The following is an 18,985-nucleotide window of genomic DNA, read 5'->3' on the forward strand; positions in this document are numbered from 1 at the left end:
CAGTCAGAAAATAAGAAACCATGTTCAAAACATAGGGACGTACAAAGAAGCAGTTCAGCAATTCAGCTACCCCTCATTAACATTCAGTTGCTATTTCAGAGGTAGTCCAGATCAATGTGCATAAAATGTTACCATCTGGTACATGTAATCACTGTGCTATACTTCAAAAAGGAATGAGAAAAATAGCTACCACAGTACTACAGACCTGTAGATTGTTTTTTAAATAAAGACTGCTCAGTGCCTATAAAATTAGCTTTCACTCACTGGTAACTTGCCTGTATTGCAGGAACTAACACTAAGATAAGAGACAATAATTAGCCTCAGTAGAATTTATAGTTAATGGATGGATATGTTATTTGCATGGTAATTTATTTGATTTTAAATGAAAAAATTTCCTATTAAAAATATTGGACAAGTATACAGTCTATGTTAAAAAGCTGTAGAACTCTGAGAACAGGAGCTTAAAATCCTGAAATCATAATGAAAGCAGGATAAATTTTTCAAAGTCCTGTTCACTGGTTATTTTCACCCTTCCCATCATCCTCTCAAAAAACTGCCTTACACATGAATGTTACAAAATGTATTAGGTCAAAAATCTAACTGGGGGCTGCACAGATGTAAATTAGTCCTGTGGTCTGATTATTAAAAGTCTTCTAAAGACTCCACTGAGAAAAATAAATTCCTGATGCTCTTGAGCCATTTGCCAATGTTTAGTGTGTGTCATAGCTTTGATTAATAATTAAGTTTGTATTAGAAGAAAAAACCCAGATGTCATTGTTTTTCACTCTTAATTTTGATGGCATAGCAGACTTAATTCAACCATGCTGCTCATCCTAAGTGCCAGCACGACCTGAACAAAGGAGAAATCCAGTGATACTTCTTGGCCCTGATTATAGGCACAGACCCACTTCCAAATCTAATTTATTGTTGAAACCTTTCACAAAACCCATTAAACTGTACTTTTATATAAAAAGCATCATACAATAGGGGCACAGGGGGTGGGTGTTAGAGTTCTCTATAGCACTATGACAGATTTGCTAAATTCTGTGTAGTATAACCAAATAAGCCCACAAAATACTCAATTATGGTTAATCATTAATAAGTGTATGAAAACAGTCCACATCATTAATTGGAAAAACCAAAGGATGAGAGGTGACTCATTCTGGTGTCTGCAGAGCTGATGAGAGGTGTTACTTTCCTGACAGTAAAGGCCTGGAATTCCCACTAAAATTAAATGGAGCCTATATTGCAATTTCACAGTCATTTTTGTTCCTAATTAGCAGTTACATTTTGATAGACAATTTGAATGCCTGTAATAGTTTCTCTTGGTGAAAATGCTTTGTTGGAAGAAAACCTGGCTGGAGTATTATTATAAAAGCAATCTTCATTCCTTGCCCTAGTATGGGCATTTTAGTCAGTTATTCTGAAAGTAGAATTTTGTGCCTAAATGTTCATTAAACATTGCAGGTCACTTTGCTAACCCTTCACCTTTGTCCTGCAGCAGGCTCCCATACAAATATTGCATTATACCAGAGTGGGTTTTCAACAGAATCATGTAAGATTTAACCCTGTCTGTACCTCACCGAGGAATCTCCCTCTGGGTGAACCTGTGAGAGATTTTGGGATCCTCCTAGAGTCAGATGTGGCAACAGCACCCTCTTTGATTTTATTTTAGATGACAGGAGGGTGAGTCCTTCCCACTGTGTGTCACACAGAGAACATGGTTCCACTTGTATAGTTTGTGCTGTGATGGAGATAGGGCAGTGTATTTCCACCCAAGTGCTGCAGCTTCTTTGCCTTCCATTTTCTGCTGGAACAAGTGATTTGGAGGTAGCTGATGTTCAAACCACTGAAGTGTTCCATTTTTCAATATGTAGCAGTCATTCTACTGCAGTATTTTGGTTGAGTAGCTTTTAGGGGAGTATTTTGGGTTTTGCATGGGAAGGGTATTGTGTTGGTTTATAGAAATAACATTCATGGATGCGAACGAGTGAGACAGTAATCAAGGGGGTAAATGGGACATTTCTAATTGGTTGCACTACTGAAAATACCCCTGTATTTTGTAAGAAGTGATGGACTTCCAAAGGCCATTTTGCTCTCTTGCTGTGACACTGCACAGGCCTCTTATAGAGACAGCAGGGACTTGCTTAGTGTCTTTCATTTGCTCCCAAGAGTGCTCTTTAAAAAGGCCAAAACCCAGGTAATTCAAAATACATACTGAATTTTCTTGGCTTTTCACTGGTCCTTTGGCATGTAGCACACACAATCAGAGAAATGTTTAGTTCGAAGTGACCTTTTGAGATCATCTGGTCCAAGTCCCTGCTCAAGCAGTGTCACCTAGAGGAGGTTGTCCAGGACATTGTCTAGTCAGGTTTTGATATCCCCAAGGATGGAGACTCCACAACCTTTTTTGTGTAACATAATCCAGTATTTGACCACCTTCAGCCTATAACAGAATGTTTTCATTTATTCAAATTCAATTTCCTATTTTAGAATTTCTTCCTGCTGCTTCTCGTTCTGTCAGGGGACAAAAAAAGGCAGAAGACTCTGGCTCCCTCTTCTTCATACCTATCTTTCAGTTATTTATATGCAGTTTTAGTATCCATGTGAGCCTTCTTTTCTTCAGGTTGAAGAGTCCCAGCTCTCTCAACATCTCCAAGTGGATACTCGAGACCATTAAACTAGTCCTGTGCTGGAGTCATTCCAGTAAGTCCATCTCTTTTATTGTGGAGCCCACAACATCCAGATGGGACTTCAGGAGTGCTGATTAGGGTGGAAGGATCATCTCTCTGCCTGCTGGCAGTGTTTTTGTTAATCCAGCCTGGGAGAGGCTGTTGGCCACCTTCGCCTCAAGACACATTGCTGGTGAATGCTCAGCTTATTGTGCACCATGACCTCAAGGTCCTTTTCTGCAGAGCTGCTTTCCAGCTGGCTTAGCCCCTCCCTGGGTGCTGATGCCTGGGGTTAGGAGTGACCCTTGCAGTCAAGTGGTGGGACATTGAGCTGAGCTTTTGTCTGCAGCCACTGTAGAGTTTAGCTTTTGGAAACAAGCAGAATAGTTAACCATGTTAAAGACAAAAAAAGAGACCAAATCACAAACCTCTTTCTGATTATTTCTGTTCTTCAAGAATTAATTTCTTCTTCAGATGTCCAAAAATTGCAAGTTAGTTTCCAAAATCCCACTGGCCCTTCTCTCAGCTCAGTAGTAGTCCTTCACTGTCCTTCCAATGTCTTTTATCTTAGGATATGAACTCTTCGTTTCTAACCTTTCCTATAGGAAATGATAATTGATAATATCTACTTTTTGTCTCTTTTCCCCTAAACATCTGTGCTGAGAGATCAGAAGCTGCATTTGAGCAAAATGATCCCATTTTTTTCCCAAAAATTAAGTCTCTACAGTAACTAAATCTGCTTTTTATCTGCTTGCAAATCATGGCTTCTATCATGATGCTCAAGTTTTTCAAAGAGACAAAGTCAAATAGGTGAAAAGCTTCAGGCAAGACAAGGTTAGAGCTGCAGCATTGTTGAATATGAGTTGCATTTGTGAGAAGCTGTTCCCAAGCACTTTAATTTACTGCTGATTTGACATTGGGGCGATTCTTTCAGTTTTCAGAGGAAGACAGCAGGACCAGAAAATGCACCTAGCTGGAACTTGTTTTCACTCCTGCTTTGTGTACTGGCTCAATATTTGCAGCACTGGGTAGAGAATTTAAGCACGAAGGACACATTTGCATGTGGACTCATGCAAAACTGTTTATTTGCATTTTTAAAATGGATGAAGCTGTTTCTCCAGATATAACCTCTGTGTATGGATAGAGATGCTGTGCTCAGCCATGTACCATATATTTTTCTTAGCCATAAAGGCTCATTTGACAGTTACTTGTCTACATATGATTTTGGTGTTACTTATGAGGTTATTGGAACTTGCTGTAGTTAGACTATGCAGTCATTTTTTTGTTGTTGTTCCATCTTTCTGTTGCTTAAGAGTTGGTTTTTTTCCTGTCTTCCTCATTTTCTTCCATCCTTTAAGATTTCTCATCCACTGTCACTGAAACATTTCAATTTTGCTTTTTCTCTCTCTACCTGAAAAGAATTTTGTAAGTGCTTGGGAAATTACAGGAAACAGCATGTAGTCAGAGACTACACATCAGAATTAATTAAACTTCAGAAGTTTCATGGTGTTCATGGACTGCAGAATTTCTGTTTACCAGGTAGGTTTTCATCAGAGCCTCATGATTAAGTTGCAGAGGGGTGGAGAATCCAGGACTTAGAAGAGGATAATAATATTTTTTACTTCAGAGAAGATGCAAAGCATAATTAATTTGTCCTTGTACAGTGCTTTGTGATCCTGGGATAGGAGAAGCTTTGTGTGTACTGCTACTCCTTGTAATCAGAGACAGAAGCCCTTTAGATTAACAGAGCTGTCCAGGAATTAGAAGTATGCATGAACATATTAAGAGCAAAACATTGTAGCAAATGCATGTAAATACACAAGGATGAAATTTTGAGGAATTGATAACATATTCAAAAGCAGCCAAGACTTTTCAAAGACATAATAATGGCTGCCTGAAAGAGCTGTGGTTTATGTAGCTTTACCATGGTCCAGCCACAATTTTTCAAAAGTAGCAGCTTAGTTTTTACAGCCACATAACCTGAGGCCATCTTTTTTTCTTGACATTGCATTGACACTGGGGTGAAGTGAAACATTTCCTAATGTATGAGCTCTGCAAAGGACAAAGCCTGTCCTTGTGAATTTCCTTTCTGTGTGTTGGACTTTTGAAACTGAGTTGTTTCAGTGTCACCCTGTTTCACTTCCCTTGAAGGCTCTGACTTGCCTCTGCTTGCTTTCCTCTCCACATAGTGTAAGCTATGGAAGAGAAGATAAACTTGGTTGTCTCACTGAGATACACCCAGTCCTTGCCCTTCTTCCAACAATGGGTAGTGTTGCTGATTTAGGATTATCAGCAGAAAGGCCAATAGATTGATAGCACAAACTTATTCCCATGAGAGGACAGTCGTAGCACAGAAAGCTGTACTGCCTAGGAAGCCCAGCCACTGAAAGGCTCCTGCAGGTGTCAGCAGTTGCTACTGTCTCTGTGAAAGTCCTACCTTCATCGGCCAGTCTGTTCCCTGCTGCACCCCGTGTGTTATAGTTGCCCCCTGACACCTTCCCTCTTGCGCTTGTGGAGCTGGGGAAAGAGGGAAGAGGAAGGTCTCTTTCAGAGGCTGAGCCATTAGCCAGCAGTTTCTTCCTGAATGCATTGCAGGAACCCTGAACTTGACAGAGGCAAATAAAATGTGGAAAAACTCTTAACCAAATGAAGCATTTTATACTAATTATTGGATACTTTTCAGGTGGCCGTCTTCCTTTTAATGCACAACAGTACAACCTGGCTACTGCCCTCTTTGCTTTTCAACTTGTTCAAAGCATTCCCTGTGGAGTCTCATATAGTTTATATTTGTGTGTTCTGCACTATAATTATAATGATAATTCAGCTAACATGAAAGCTTTCTGGAGGTATGTGTAGCAGAAACACGTTCTCTGCTATAAGCTAATTTTGCTCCTTACTTAGATTCCCACCCTACCTTGCATAGCACACATTGTTGAGCTCACTAATGCCACACAAGCTGTGGTCACTTGGTGTTTGTGTCAGACTGCTCCTGCAGCCCTGTTGCCTTTGCCTGGGATCTGATCCACCCAGGTCTGTGTCTCTGGCTCAAAAGTCCACCTTCCATCCATCAGGGAGCTCACAGCTAGTGCTGCTGCCTCCATGGTACAATATGTTTTACCTCCTTCCTTCCCATGAGAACAGTGTCCAAGCAGTATCCCCCATCCCCTCCCTTTTTTAAACTGCTAAATAATACTACTTGAGATCTTGAATATGGCTGGATTTTTCTTTTGCTAGCAAGTGTGAGAAATTTATTAATATTTAATTCAAACAATTTGGAAGACGTTGAAGCTACAATTAGATAGCCATGGCCATCTGTTGTGAACAGCAGAACAAGAATGTACTTAATAACTTGGAAAGAGAAAAGGGACTGCCAATCACCTATAGATTATTCCTTAATAAACCTTGCACAGTCTCTGCAGAGGGAGATCCAGGTGGTGAAGGAGACACTCCAGACCGTGCTGGTGCAACTTCAGTCAGCCAAGGAGGCAGGAGAAGAAAAGGCTGGAGACTTCCTCTGTGACAGCTGGTGTCCAGGAAAACAAGACTTGAAGGAATAATGAGCAGAAAGAGCTGGTAGGATGACATTAATTCACAAAGGGCTGCTTTTAGTAACTGAATACTGTTTTACTAAGCCTCAGGGATCTCTTCTCTCCCCTGCATAACTAATAACTAAATCAATTATGGAGAAACAGAGCCTGGAGGTCTATCATCAGAAGTATGCTACGCAGCCTCACATGTTTTGGCACAGATTGAGAAACAGCTTTCAGAGCAGAGCAGCTCCTGTAAATGTGTAGATTACAAATTGATACATTTCAAGTGAGTCTGCAAAGTTGCCTTTAATGTTAGTGAAGTGTTCTCCTTGAAGGCTCATAAACACTGTCTTCCTCTATACATGCTTTTTTTCCCCTGATTTAAAAATGCAGCATTAAAGCTGGAACATTTAGTATTTCTTGGAAAATAGCTCTAAGAATAATAAGAACCTTTTTTTTTCTTTGGCTTTAACAGCTTTCTTACACCGAATGTATTTTCACATTCCTGCCAATAATTAAATCAATAGGGTGAAATTCAAGCTAACCATGTTCTTTCAACTGAAATTTGGACCTCATTTTTTCTGTGGTATTAAGTACAGTGGAGGTAACTAACAGCAGCCCCTATAGGAGTAGTTTAACACAATTTATTTAGGTATTAATATAAACTTGCTTTAGTATTACAGGGGTTGTAAAGCAAAAAAAAAATTCTTATGTTGATGATTTGTGTTCCTTATATTTAAATATTGTATGAACAATAAGTCATTTGAGTCTCTTTGTAAAGATTATTACCATTACTTTGATCTTCCTAATAAGCTTCAGAAGGAATGGAGGTTTTTTTGCAAGAAACGTATGTCTATATATACACACGCATACATAAACATCTATTTTTATAGGAAATACAAGCAACGCTCAGCTGAAGCCAACTGGATAATTGTTCAAAAGAGTTAATGTCTTCAAAAATTCATGTGTACTTTATCTTTGATACCACTGTATCTCTGATGTCATAAAATAGCTTCTGCTATTTGTCACAGAGGGAGAATTTTTGAAAAAACAACCTCCTCAAAAAAAAAACAAACAAAAAAAAGGGAAAAAAAACCCAAACAAACCCCCCCCACCCCACTGAATACAAAAAAATACAATAGAAAATGTATTGCGACTCAGTACTGTACTTTTTTGATACTGTTTTTCTGACATTTTTAGAATTACTTTTCTCCACTACTTCAGTTACTCATTTTATAGCCACATTGTGTTTTTTCAAATTTTGAAGGTCATTGGACTACCCCACTAAGATTGTGTTCATGTTTTTGTGTGTTTGAGACTTCTACCTCAGTGTTAAGTACATAAGGAGGGAGGAAAAAACTATCCAGGCAGCTGAGACATGCCACAGGATTATAATTGCCTCCAAGAGCATATGGTTGTCAAACCAGGGCAGCAGAGCTCAGGTGGTTTCTGTAGCCATCAGATCCTCAGGGTTGTATTACAACCCTGTAATTCAGAACATGGTTGGCTTTTCCCATTGTGTAATACATGGGGCAGCATCCATGGTGTGGTAAAGACTGTTGGAGCTCCAGCTTGCATGGATCCTGATGCTTAGTTCCCAAATGGAGATCTCTTGCTGCTCTGCTGCTGCTCTGCTTCACAAGTTTCTCTCGCCATGTCCCTGTTCAACACCTACCTCCCCACAGTAGCTTTGGCACTTTCTGAAGCTCCTCTGAACAGATGAACAAAGTGTTTGTCTCCAGCTCAAGGCAGGAGACAAGTGCTGGTGGCACCCTGACATTCAGCCCATGCACAGGACTGGCTCCACGGGAAAACCTTCCTGCCAGAAAGCACTCATGGAAACCCACACGAGTTCAGGTAAACAGGGGAGAGCACACTGACAAGATATATCCCTTAAAACTGTAATTTTTAAGATCCATAGAAGCTCCTTGTGGTTTAATAGCACAGAGGGCCCAGGTACTGAGTTTCCAGCAATGAGCATTTGTGTAGGACCATGAGGACAGTCCCAGAGATGATGGCTGCTACACTAAACTAAGGTTGCATGACACCCCTCTCTCCCACACTGTGGAGTTTTGCCCTTTGAAAATTTAGTGCTTGCAGTGTAGACAGGTGGTTGGTCCTAGAAGGTCCTTGGAGCCAGGATCAGCCACAGCTGAAGCATCAAGTCTGTCTCTTTGCAGCAGCAAGGGCTCAACAGCAGGGATAGGGCCCAACCATCACAGGGGCAGGAGAGCAGCACCTAGCAAGGTTTCTTGAAGACATTCCCATTTAATTAAAAAAAAAAAAAAAAAGTGGCTTTTGTGTTTCAAAGCTTCAGAGCACCACTGCATTTTAATAAAAACTCAATTTAGGCAACCACTCTAATAAGACACTGAATTTCTAAGCACAAGGGAAACTGAATCAGTCATCATTCATGTTGTATTTGTATCTGTTAACATCTCTTTTATATGTAACATAGACTACTACTTCTACTTTAATTTATTGTTCCATTAACTTCACTGTTTGTTGTGGGAAGAGCCAGTAACCATCCCTTTTCTCAGACATATTTGATAATAAGCATACTTTAAAAAAAAGGTATACTGTGCAATGTATCAACTGCCTTTTATCTGTGAATAGAAAACTTTCAAATAAAGAGAAGTATGTTTTTAACTAACCCAATGTCTGTTTGCATTCTGTGCAGTGTACAACATTGTAGAAATTTCATCATGGGGAGTGGAGGAGAGAAAAGGAGAAAGAAACCATGTGTGTGACTATTATTGTGCTGTTGACAGCAGTAATTCATCTGCTTGGGGGAGCCTGTTGTGCCTTTTGGAAAACAGTCTAAAGACATATTCAAGATTAGAGTCTGACAGCAACATGTAGCTGCTTTCAGTATGAGAGGGAGAGCGGAGTATCACACAGTGAACTGTACAGACAGGTAGAACTGGCACTTGGGTCCCAGCTTGACTCAGTCTTGCTGTGCAGCTGAATCCTGCCTGCTAAATGAATAGAAGTGTGACTGTGCATTGGCTACAGCAGTATCTGAGGTCACAGTCATGCTCTTACACATTCATTGCCATGATGAGAGGTCGGAGAGGTGTGTAAGGTGTCCCAAGGACCAGTTTCATACATCCTTGCTAGAATTTTCACTTTTGGGTGGATGGTCTCCCATCACCTGCAAACAATTAACATCTCCAGAAAGAAATTCCTTTTCTGCTCAGGACATGTGCTGTGCTAGCCAAGAGCCCAGACCCAACAGGTTTGAAGGCTACGTAGGCAAATAAGGCTTTGTGTGTTTATCTTCTAACACAGCAATGGAATAATAAAATAATTTAGGTTAAGACCTTAGGACTGAGCCCAACCATTCACCCAGCACTGTCAAGCAAGACCACTAAACCACATCCCTAAGTGACACATCTACACATCTTTTAAATACCTCCTGGTGTTTAGCACTGGTGACACCACCACCTTCCTGAGCAGCCTGTCCCAATGCTTGACAGCCCTTTCAGGGAAGAATTTTTTCCTAATATCCAACATTAACCTCCCCTGGCACATCTTGAAGCCATTTCCAGTTGCCTTGTCACTTGTTGCCTGGGAGAAGAGACCAACTCCCACCTGGCTACAGCCTCCTGTCAGGCACTTGCAGAGAGCAGTAAGATCTGCTCCTTTTCTCCAGGCTAAACACTCCCAGCTCCCTCAGCTGCTCCTCATCAGATTTGTGCTCCAGACCCTTTCCCAGCTCCCTTGCTCTTCCAAAGCACACACAATGCACTTCTCAAGGAAAGCTGCACAATGAGGAAAAGCAGCTGAGCTCAAGCAGTCCCTTGCCTGTGCTTTGTAGGAGTAGTTGATTGTGTTGGATACACCCTCCCCACCCCCTCAGTGTACAAACATACTCTCAAGGGACTAAAGATGGAAGCAGGGAAAGGAGAGCACTCCAAAGGGTGTTCAGCTCTAGCCTAATATTTCTTTTCGCAATCAATTAGCTAATCCATTCTTTCTAAAGCATGACAGCTCAGGCTTTTGCTATCATTACTTGTTGAATCAAGATAAGTGCCTGTTTTCTAGAGCACTGGAGAAGGCAGTTCCATAATGGGTCCCAGATAGGCAGTAGTGCTGGAGAGAGCTCCAGGGTAAGATTAGAATAATCCTCATGTATCCTCTTAGTTTACTATCCTATTAAAAATGAGACTGGGACCAAGAGATTTTTTTTCTCAGTCTCAGAGATTAACATGCTACAAAGAAGCTCTAAAATATTGGATATTTTTCTGCACTGCTAAAGACGATAATACAAGTTTCTGGAGAAGTATTAAAACATAAAAAGAAAAAACGGCCTGTGAATATAGGAGATTCTGCCTGAGCCTGAAAAGCAGCCAAGCCAGCAGCCACAGTAAAGCATTTCTCTCAAATTTCTAATGAAGGCTTGGATATGAGGCCTGGGAAAAGAACATCTGGGGTTGAGTGAGTAAGGAAATGTTTGAGTTCTGCTCAGGCATGGCATTCAGTCATACTTTTGCTGTTTCCTTATCTGGAAGGGCAGTGTCTTTGGGAAGGGGGTGTTGGGGCATTGGCAAAGACACACAATGTCAATGCAACCCTAGACTATTTGTTCTTGTAATCACCTGCAAAGCTGAACAAATAGTTTATAATAATAAACAGCCATACAGGGATACTAAGTGGCAAGAGAGAGAGAATATTAAACTAGTCAGTCACAGCTAGGAGATGCATGATAGATCTCACTGGAGAAAAGGAAAATTAAGAGACCTTTCCACAGTGACAATGCAATTTACAAGAAGAAAATTACCTTGAATTTATTACTTCTCTGACAATGAGACTTTGAAACACCAAAGGAAAGACCTCTGTGTTTTCTTGTCAAGTAGGCTTAAGATTTGGTCTGTCAGCTCAGTCCCAAAACCTAGAGTTTTGTGCCCACTCTCAGGTTTCCCCATCGTAGCAGCTCCAGGGCAAGGCTCAGGAGCAGCAGCAGGGAGCCAGGCACAGCTCTACAGGTAGAACTTCTCCAGGACTGGATCACAGTTGACTCCTTTAATTTCAATAACATGAGCTCCTGGAGCAGCAGCTGTCTAGTTGAGCAGGCTATTTTCCTCACTTAGGTGGGAAACACTGAAGAGCAAGAACATGGCATTGCATCTGCACACAGCTCTGGCAAGGCTGTATGAGCACTGATAACTCTGCTGTGCCCCCATAAAGTAGAAGCAAGCAAGGTTTCAGGAAAAGAGGTACAAGAACCTCTTTGGAGAGTAGGACAAACTAACTTAAGTTGTAAGAAAGACTAGCAAAGTTCAGCACAGCTTGCCAACTAAAACCCAAAATGCCACCTCACTCATATCCTTTAGTATTTACATGGAGAAAGCTTTGCAATGCCAACTGGTTTTTCATCTAAAAAAAAAAAAAAAAAAAAAAAGGCAATTTCAGCAGGGAGAGTAATTCTCCATTGAGATTTTTTCTTCCCAGGAATTGTGAATAAAGTCTTTCTGCATCCCAGATGTAATGCACATGACTCAGAAAACACCCCAACTCAAGTTCATACAGCCTGCATGATAACCTATAGCACAGAGGAATGGTCACAGTGCTTTACTTTATATATATGCATTTTCCTTAATAGCTTAAAAAAATGAAAAGAGAGGCACAAAAAGAAGAAATGCTTTCATAAACTGTTGTTTAGCTCAGAGGTTGAATTGGTGGACAAAACATCTGGGTGTTAGCAAGTTGGGATAGCCTATTTCCTTGCTCTCTGATCTTGACCTTAGCTCAAAAGGGCAAGTGAAACCAAATGCTAGGGAAGGCCTCCTTGTAAATCTTTCCTGGGAAGCAAAGACTGAAGCTATTACAAAATGGTTCACAGCCTGACTACGGAGAAGCCTAGGGTTATGAGCCCAATTTCTTCCCTCCCAGGTGCAGGCAGGTTAAATGGGCTAGTGACACATGCCATGGTGCAGTGCCAGGGAGGACAGGCAGGGCTGGCACCAGACTTGGTGGCTAGGGAGAAGAGGCAGTGCCACAGCACTTGGACACAGCTCCAGCCTGAGAGGCACCACAGCCACTTGTGGCACTGCTAATCATCCTCTGCAAGAGAGGAAAACCTAAGGAAACCCAACCAGCACCAAGCCATTGGCATTGCTTGTCTTGGCTCATAGTGCTGATCACTGTAGTGCTGCTTGATTTTGTTAAGTGGGAAAGAAAAGGTGAAAAGAACAGCCTGCCTCTTGCAGCCATAAGTGATTTGTCATTGCTAATTCTCTATAATGAACTGTAGCAAATGAAGCCAGTCTCTCTCCATTAATCCTGGTGGGAAATGCTTCTTCTCATCAAGTACCCCAAATTCCTTGAATGAATGCTTACTATAGCTGTACCAAACACCCAACTGTCCCTGGAATTTCTCTCTAGTCTTGTGAACTGAAGGCAGCAACACAGAGCAGCTCTTCTAGCACAGTAATACTCCCTGGTTATGGCATGGGAACAATAAGGCATCACCAGCTTTATTTCCTTCTATGTGTGGGGTGTTTTATTATCCTGAATTAGAAATGTAATATTGATTTGGCCTACTATAGTGGGAAAAAAAGGGGAAAAAAAACCCCAACCAATGAGCATTGTTGTGTTCTGAAAAAGAAATAAATCACCTGGTTAATGTCTCCTGTTCATAGTTCTTGGGTTTTAGGAAGTTCTTCCCAGAGGATATATTGAGCTTAACAGAACAATCATTTCGGGATTTCTTTATTCACTTTCCCCATAAATTGGTAACAGAGCCTGCTTATCTTTTGCAAGAAATATTAGCTTCAAGGTTCATCTCAAACTATTAATGGTCACAGGCATTATGGAAGGTGTTATTTAGCTCTATTAGTTGAATCTATTAGTGGAGGAAAATATTCCCAATTCCTGGTCACAGACAGTCCTCTACAGAAACCTAAGTAAAGTGTGTGATGCCTCATGGTCAGGAGCTCCCAGGGTGCTTATCTTTTTCTTCAGTCAGTCCACCCCATGGTAAAGGCTCAGGCAAACACATGTGCGCCACATTCATCCCTCTAACACCTTTAACATGTGGTTTATGCATGTCCTAAGTGGTGCACTGATTTGAATGAAAGGAGCAAACTTCATGCTGGAATTCAAGGCTTTTCCCCCACTGCTGGTAGTGGTGTTTTCATTTCAGCTTTCCTCTTTGATCTCCCTGCACAGCATCCTGCCTCTGCCATGGGCTGGCACTAACAGAATACCACCAGACAGGCAAGAGAGTTTAGTTCCACTGGTTGAAATAGGAGGAATAAAGTACATTTTGGGCAGGCAGGGGGTTGCCCAAGCAGCTTGCCCAGAGGAGTTAATCTCATCACAGAAGACCTACAGGACCCTGTTGGCACCACACACACCTGAACTAGGAAGTTTAGGATCTCACAGGGGATTATCAGCTACAGTGGTATATTCACACACCTTCCTTCCCATCTTTGCAGAGGCAAAGCAAACTGATCTACCCGGAGATACAACAAAAGTAAATTCAAAAGTCAAGGATAGCCTGGATCCCTGGCTGACCCTACCAAAGCTGGGCTGTGTGAGCAGGAGCTTTCAGCACCCTGCTGTACCAGTCTCAGCTGGAGTTAACACATCAGTCCTGGGCGATTACTGTGGAGCTCAGTTAGTGATCATTAAAGGCTTTAGAGAAACAGGAGAGATGAATCTCTCATGCCTGATAGGTGACTCCAAACTATCCCCAAATTAGCAATTAGCGATGCTGCCCAGTGCTGAAGGTAGATGAAAGGGCAGAGGTCCTGGCCCCTCAGGGCTTTTAAGCACATCAGTGATTTTGAGAATGTAAACCTGAGTCTCCAGTAAATTTTACCAATGGACTTGTAATAAAAACATTGCATGCTGTCAAGGCTGTCCAAGGTGAGCTTTTTGGTGATTCTTGCTTCACTAATGCTAGGACAAAACCCATGTGCCTCTCTGGTTTTGGTGATCCCACCACTCACCAGTCAGGTCTCCTGGCCAGTCCTGGGGACCCTCTAGGCAAGGATGCACTGTGCACCTTGCACAGGAAGTTCAGACCCTTTTTTTCCTGTATGTCTGACTTTGTACCAGGTTGATTTTGAAAACACCTATGGTGGCTCAATGAGGCTTGGGGTAATTGCAAAGGCATCATGGTCCTCTGCAGCTAGGCAGGGCTTTGCATAAACCTGGATTGATGTAGAGGAAACAAAGCTTGAGACATCCTCCATGAAGCACGTGGCATAGGAAAAGGCAGACCTTGTGTGACTACACACACTGCAAAAGTCAGCACCCACTAGAGGTCAAGTCTTGCCTTATGACTTGGTGACAAGATTTCAGCCATATGCTCTTGTAAATATCAGTGAGCCACTAAATTCTTAATTCTCACCCAGCTTGAATAAATTGCCCCAGCATATCCCAGCCAGGCCAAGAAGTTACATCAAGAGTCACCAAGAGGTGGAACAACTTCTCCCATGCAATTTGGGGGTAAAAGTGGGACTTGACAACTTTTACTATGCCCCACATGGAAGAACAGTGTTGCTCTGCATTTGGGAGGGAATGAGTTTCAGCAGGAACCACTCACAGGGATGAGTCCAATAAGCACCTCCTCTTCCCCCAGGCTCTACTACTCCCCAGGGGCCTGATACAGATTTTCAGCTGCTCTTTCCACCTTTTGATGCCCTCTGAAGTCCTTGCCTCCTTCTTCAGGTTTCCCCTTGCAGATATAAGAATTTATAGGAACAGCTGTCAAAAGGAGAGCTTTTCCTGCACTTTAATATAAGCATTCCCACCCCACTGTCTCCTAGGCTAAAGCCTGGGTCTTGAACCAAACCCCACCTGCCCTTCCAGGTGTCATTTGCAATCTGACAACTTTAAAACATAAGCAATAGTTGAATCTGAGGGGAAGGGGAGGTGGGGGAAATGATTAGATCTCCAGAGGTCCCTTCCAATCCCAAACATTCTGTGATAAGAGGGGGGGAAAAAAAAAATCCCAGAAAGCAAACTGCACTACTCTGTTGAGTTTCCGATCTGCCAAGTGTTCCCTGCCACTTCTAATCACAAGTCAAAGTAATCCTTTAAGAGGTTTTGCTGGAGGGAGCATTAAAGTGTGCAGGATCATGTGGAGTTCTCCAAGGAGAGTCACAAAGTGATACCAGGAAAAAAAGTGCAGGCAAGAGGCACACCACTGCTGCAGCTCCAATGTTCTGCTATTAAAATGCTAGAGAAACCTGAGATTAGACAGATACTGACACAGGATTCTTACAATGGCAACCAGTAAGTGCATTTCATTCCCAAATTGTATCTTTACAAGCAGCACTGACCCAAACATAAGGTTTAAGCCCAAGCAACAATTTACAATTTACTTGTGGAGTAATAGCTGAGCTGCTTAAGGGAGGTTTGACCTAAGGTGACAACAATTCAGAGTTCTGGTGTCTGCAACAACATCCCTACAGCACCTGAACTCCACTTAGGATCCTTATGAGTCTTTGTCCTTTGAAAATGGTATAAGATGGTCCTCTCTTAGTTCATCTCTTTTGTGCTCATAAAATAACAGGAACAATGACATTTGCCACAGAAACTCTGCACCAGAAGGTAGGCATTGCAACAGCAAAGTAAAATCCTGGACCCTCAGCTCAGGGACTTCAGCATTTCAAGGTAGCAGCAATGACAGAGTTTGCCATTCCCACCACTGTGTCTCATCAACTTCACACTGAGAGAGGAAGGGAGGGATTGTCTCACCAATGACACACCAAAACGAAGAGAAGCAAGTGAAGTGATTAGTAAACCTCATTTCATAGACAGATATGCCACATTTCATGCAGCAGTCAGGGCAGAGATTGTCTAGAGAAGGGTAAGATAATCAGGACTGGTTGGCAGACTGCAGTTCCCTCTTTGTAGAGCACAATATCCAATCCACAGGACCATTTCCTCCTTCCAACCTCTCAGCCCTTTGATACTACTAATTCTTATCTGTACATAAAAGACTTTGTTTTCATCATGACATGGGCTAATTAACTGATTCTGACACAGTAATTAGGTGGTAAAAGTAGGTCTGCATTTTCTTACTTAACATAAATGCTGTAGTTCTTGTGCCAGGGCTGGGCTGCCTTGCTGCACTGCTCCATGATGCCAGAGCAGATGTGCACAAAGTGACAGGATGCTCTGCTTCAGCAGATGCAAAGACACACAGTAAGACCAGGAAAAAATCCACATCTGCTTCAGAAACCACTCCACCAGCGAATCTCCAACATCCTATTGTGCCAAGTCATACTTTAACACATCAGACATGTTTTGTATGAAAGCTCTGGTACATCCATATCTGTGTCAGATGATGCTTAGCCAGTTTTAAAGCAGCTCTGTGATTCTAGGAGCCTATTTTGACCATAGCCATTTGCAGCTGGTGGTGCTAAATAGTCTGCAGACAAGAAATAACAGCTCTATTGAGCCCCACTGACCAAGGGAACAGGATGCACATCCCCAGGAGTTCTGGCAAAGCAGCATTTCACATGCCATTTTGAACCACAGATATCAGCTTACTCTGCAAATGTGACTGAGTTTTAAATCTCAAATGCTCTACACAACATGATATTTCTTCTACATTTCCCCAATCCCCCACCCTCAGGGCCATAGTGCTCTCCTCTCTATTTCCAGCTTGGAGACTTCTAATGAGGCTTTAGTGCCTCTCTTGACTTTCTGGTGAGAAGAAGTTGGTAGATAATACTGAGGAACAAACAGTATCTTCTGCCCAGAGCAGATGCACTATGTAACTAAGACAGAAAGCATGTTTTATCTTGGGAAGGTACTTCTAAAGTTTGTCAAGATGTGGAAAAATTACTATCCTGGAACAAGCCAAAGTCTGCTATCCCTCTCTAACACCCATCAGTCCACACAGTCTGAACTAGGTCCAGCCATGGCTGTGTTGAGCAGGTCACAGCTGTCTCTCTGCACCCCTGTGCTGAGTGTCTGACATGATCCAGTCCAGGTACATCTGTCTCTTCCCTCCTCCCACACCTCTCTCTAGAGGTACTGAATCCCAGTGCCACCAGAATTAATGGCAATTTACAACCACTAGTACCTGGGAAAAAGGCTGCCCATGCTCTGGATCAGCTCCTGGATTTTGGCCTGAAAAAAAAGGGTGTGGGCAGGGTATTGAGAGTCCTTCCATGTTTTACAGGGGAACACATGAAGCCTGCTGAGAGAAACCCTGTTACAGGCCACTATGAAGATGCCACCAGCTCATAGCAGATGGCAGTATCACATGCTGAAACAATTCTTAAAGTGCTTTATGTGCCAGAAAGCAGTCACATCAGGTTAGCAGTTCACAATCACTCAGAATTTCAGAAATTCATTTACTGCTGTTTTAACATTTCCCAAATGGCACTTTTGAGCCCTGCTGCCCCTCCATTACTATATTGCTATTTTCCTGCCCCCAGTAAATGGAAGATGCATTTTATGTGGTTTTTCCCCCAGTGTGGATTCCTACAAACACCTGATTGCTCAGAAAGATTCTGCAGGGTTACTCCCTGGCACAACTCATCTGCCTTGCCTGGTTTTGTACATCTTTAAAGAAAAGAATTTGCACAGGTCCAAGGTCCAACAAGTAATGGTTGCAGAACCCACAGAAATGTGACCTTCACTAGTTGGCTGCAGACAACAGCAATGCAGATTCTGTAACACAAAACATAGCCCAGTCAAATTTTGAGTTGCAGTTACTGGCTGATGTTGTTCCATTGCTGTTCTCCTTCCAGCTTGAATGTTCAGTATGTTCCATGTGTTAGATGTTCACTTCACAAGCCCCTCCAGCATCCTTAGTTTCAGGAGGCATGGAGGATACTCAGCATCTTAGTGAAAGGGTCAGTTACTTTAACCCATGCCCTGATCCCTTGATGTTGATGATTTTCAAATTTATCTTTCAGTCCATTTAATTATGTGTAAGGTGTTACAACCTAGCCATGATCTCCTTGTTGCGGGTGGATATGTAAGTTGTCACACTCCTCAACAGCCTCTTTAGAGGATATTACTCTTCAATAAGCTTATGAAAATGTTCCCTCTGTCCCAGCAGAGACATTAGCAAGTAAAAAAAAAAAATCTCAAATTGTTACTGTCAGAGATATCTGAGCAATTACCAAGGCCAAGAGGGAGAGCTCCGATTCAAACAGTGAAATGCCAGTGAGCAGCCTGAGCTGAGCCATCCCCTGTGGGCAATGGGACCCTGAAATCACAGTGCTGAGACAGAGAATGAGGAATGTTAGAAGTCAAACAGGTGAAGTTGAGGTGAGCTTAATCCCAGAAGTGAGCAATGTAAAGTGTGATCAGTGATTTTAAGATCGCTTGCATCTGCATGACCAACACCACAGAAAAAAATAAGAACATATAAGTAAATTCCTGGATTATATTTAAATAAATCCCTGATTATGCTGTGCCTTAAAGCAAGTTCAAAGGGTGGTAAAGTTTTCCTGCCTCCTAAATGTACAATTGAAGCTACACTCCCCAAAAGACAAATTATCACTGTCAACCAGAAACCAGACTGTGAGAGGGCAGCAGCCCCTTACTAGAAAGGTCCTCCTGGGGTTAAGAAAAAAAGCCACAAGACATGTACTAGCACATCATGAAGCACTACCTGATAATTCTGTGTTTCTCTAGCCCAATATGGCCAGGTCCCATGGGCTACAAATTCATGGATTAGTATAATCCATACAAACGTAATTACAGATCTCTATGGCTCTTAGCAAGCTCTGCATACTGGCCGTGTGCAGAACTATGAGTACTTCTCTAATCTCATTTTCTGATTTTCTTTTCTCCCCAAAA

At 42.1% G+C, this 18,985-nt stretch overlaps 1 protein-coding gene across 3 annotated transcripts in view; it reads left to right on the top strand.

The window, feature by feature from the left end:
* The window catches only part of DISC1 (DISC1 scaffold protein), a 188,545-nt gene extending 179,690 nt beyond the window's left edge, over nt 1-8,855 (top strand). For all 3 annotated transcript variants that reach the window (XM_085055473.1, XM_085055474.1, XM_085055475.1), the window contains one exon: nt 6,080-8,855. In XM_085055473.1, the coding sequence (XP_084911599.1) occupies nt 6,080-6,229 (150 nt within the window). In that variant the 3' untranslated portion in view covers nt 6,230-8,855. The remainder of the gene's footprint in view (nt 1-6,079) is intronic.
* Nucleotides 8,856-18,985: the final 10,130 nt, after the last annotated feature.

The sequence above is a fragment of the Lichenostomus cassidix genome, chromosome 3, assembly GCF_008360975.1.
Source record: "Lichenostomus cassidix isolate B80296 chromosome 3, HeHo_3.0, whole genome shotgun sequence".
Lineage (NCBI taxonomy): Eukaryota > Metazoa > Chordata > Aves > Passeriformes > Meliphagidae > Lichenostomus > Lichenostomus cassidix.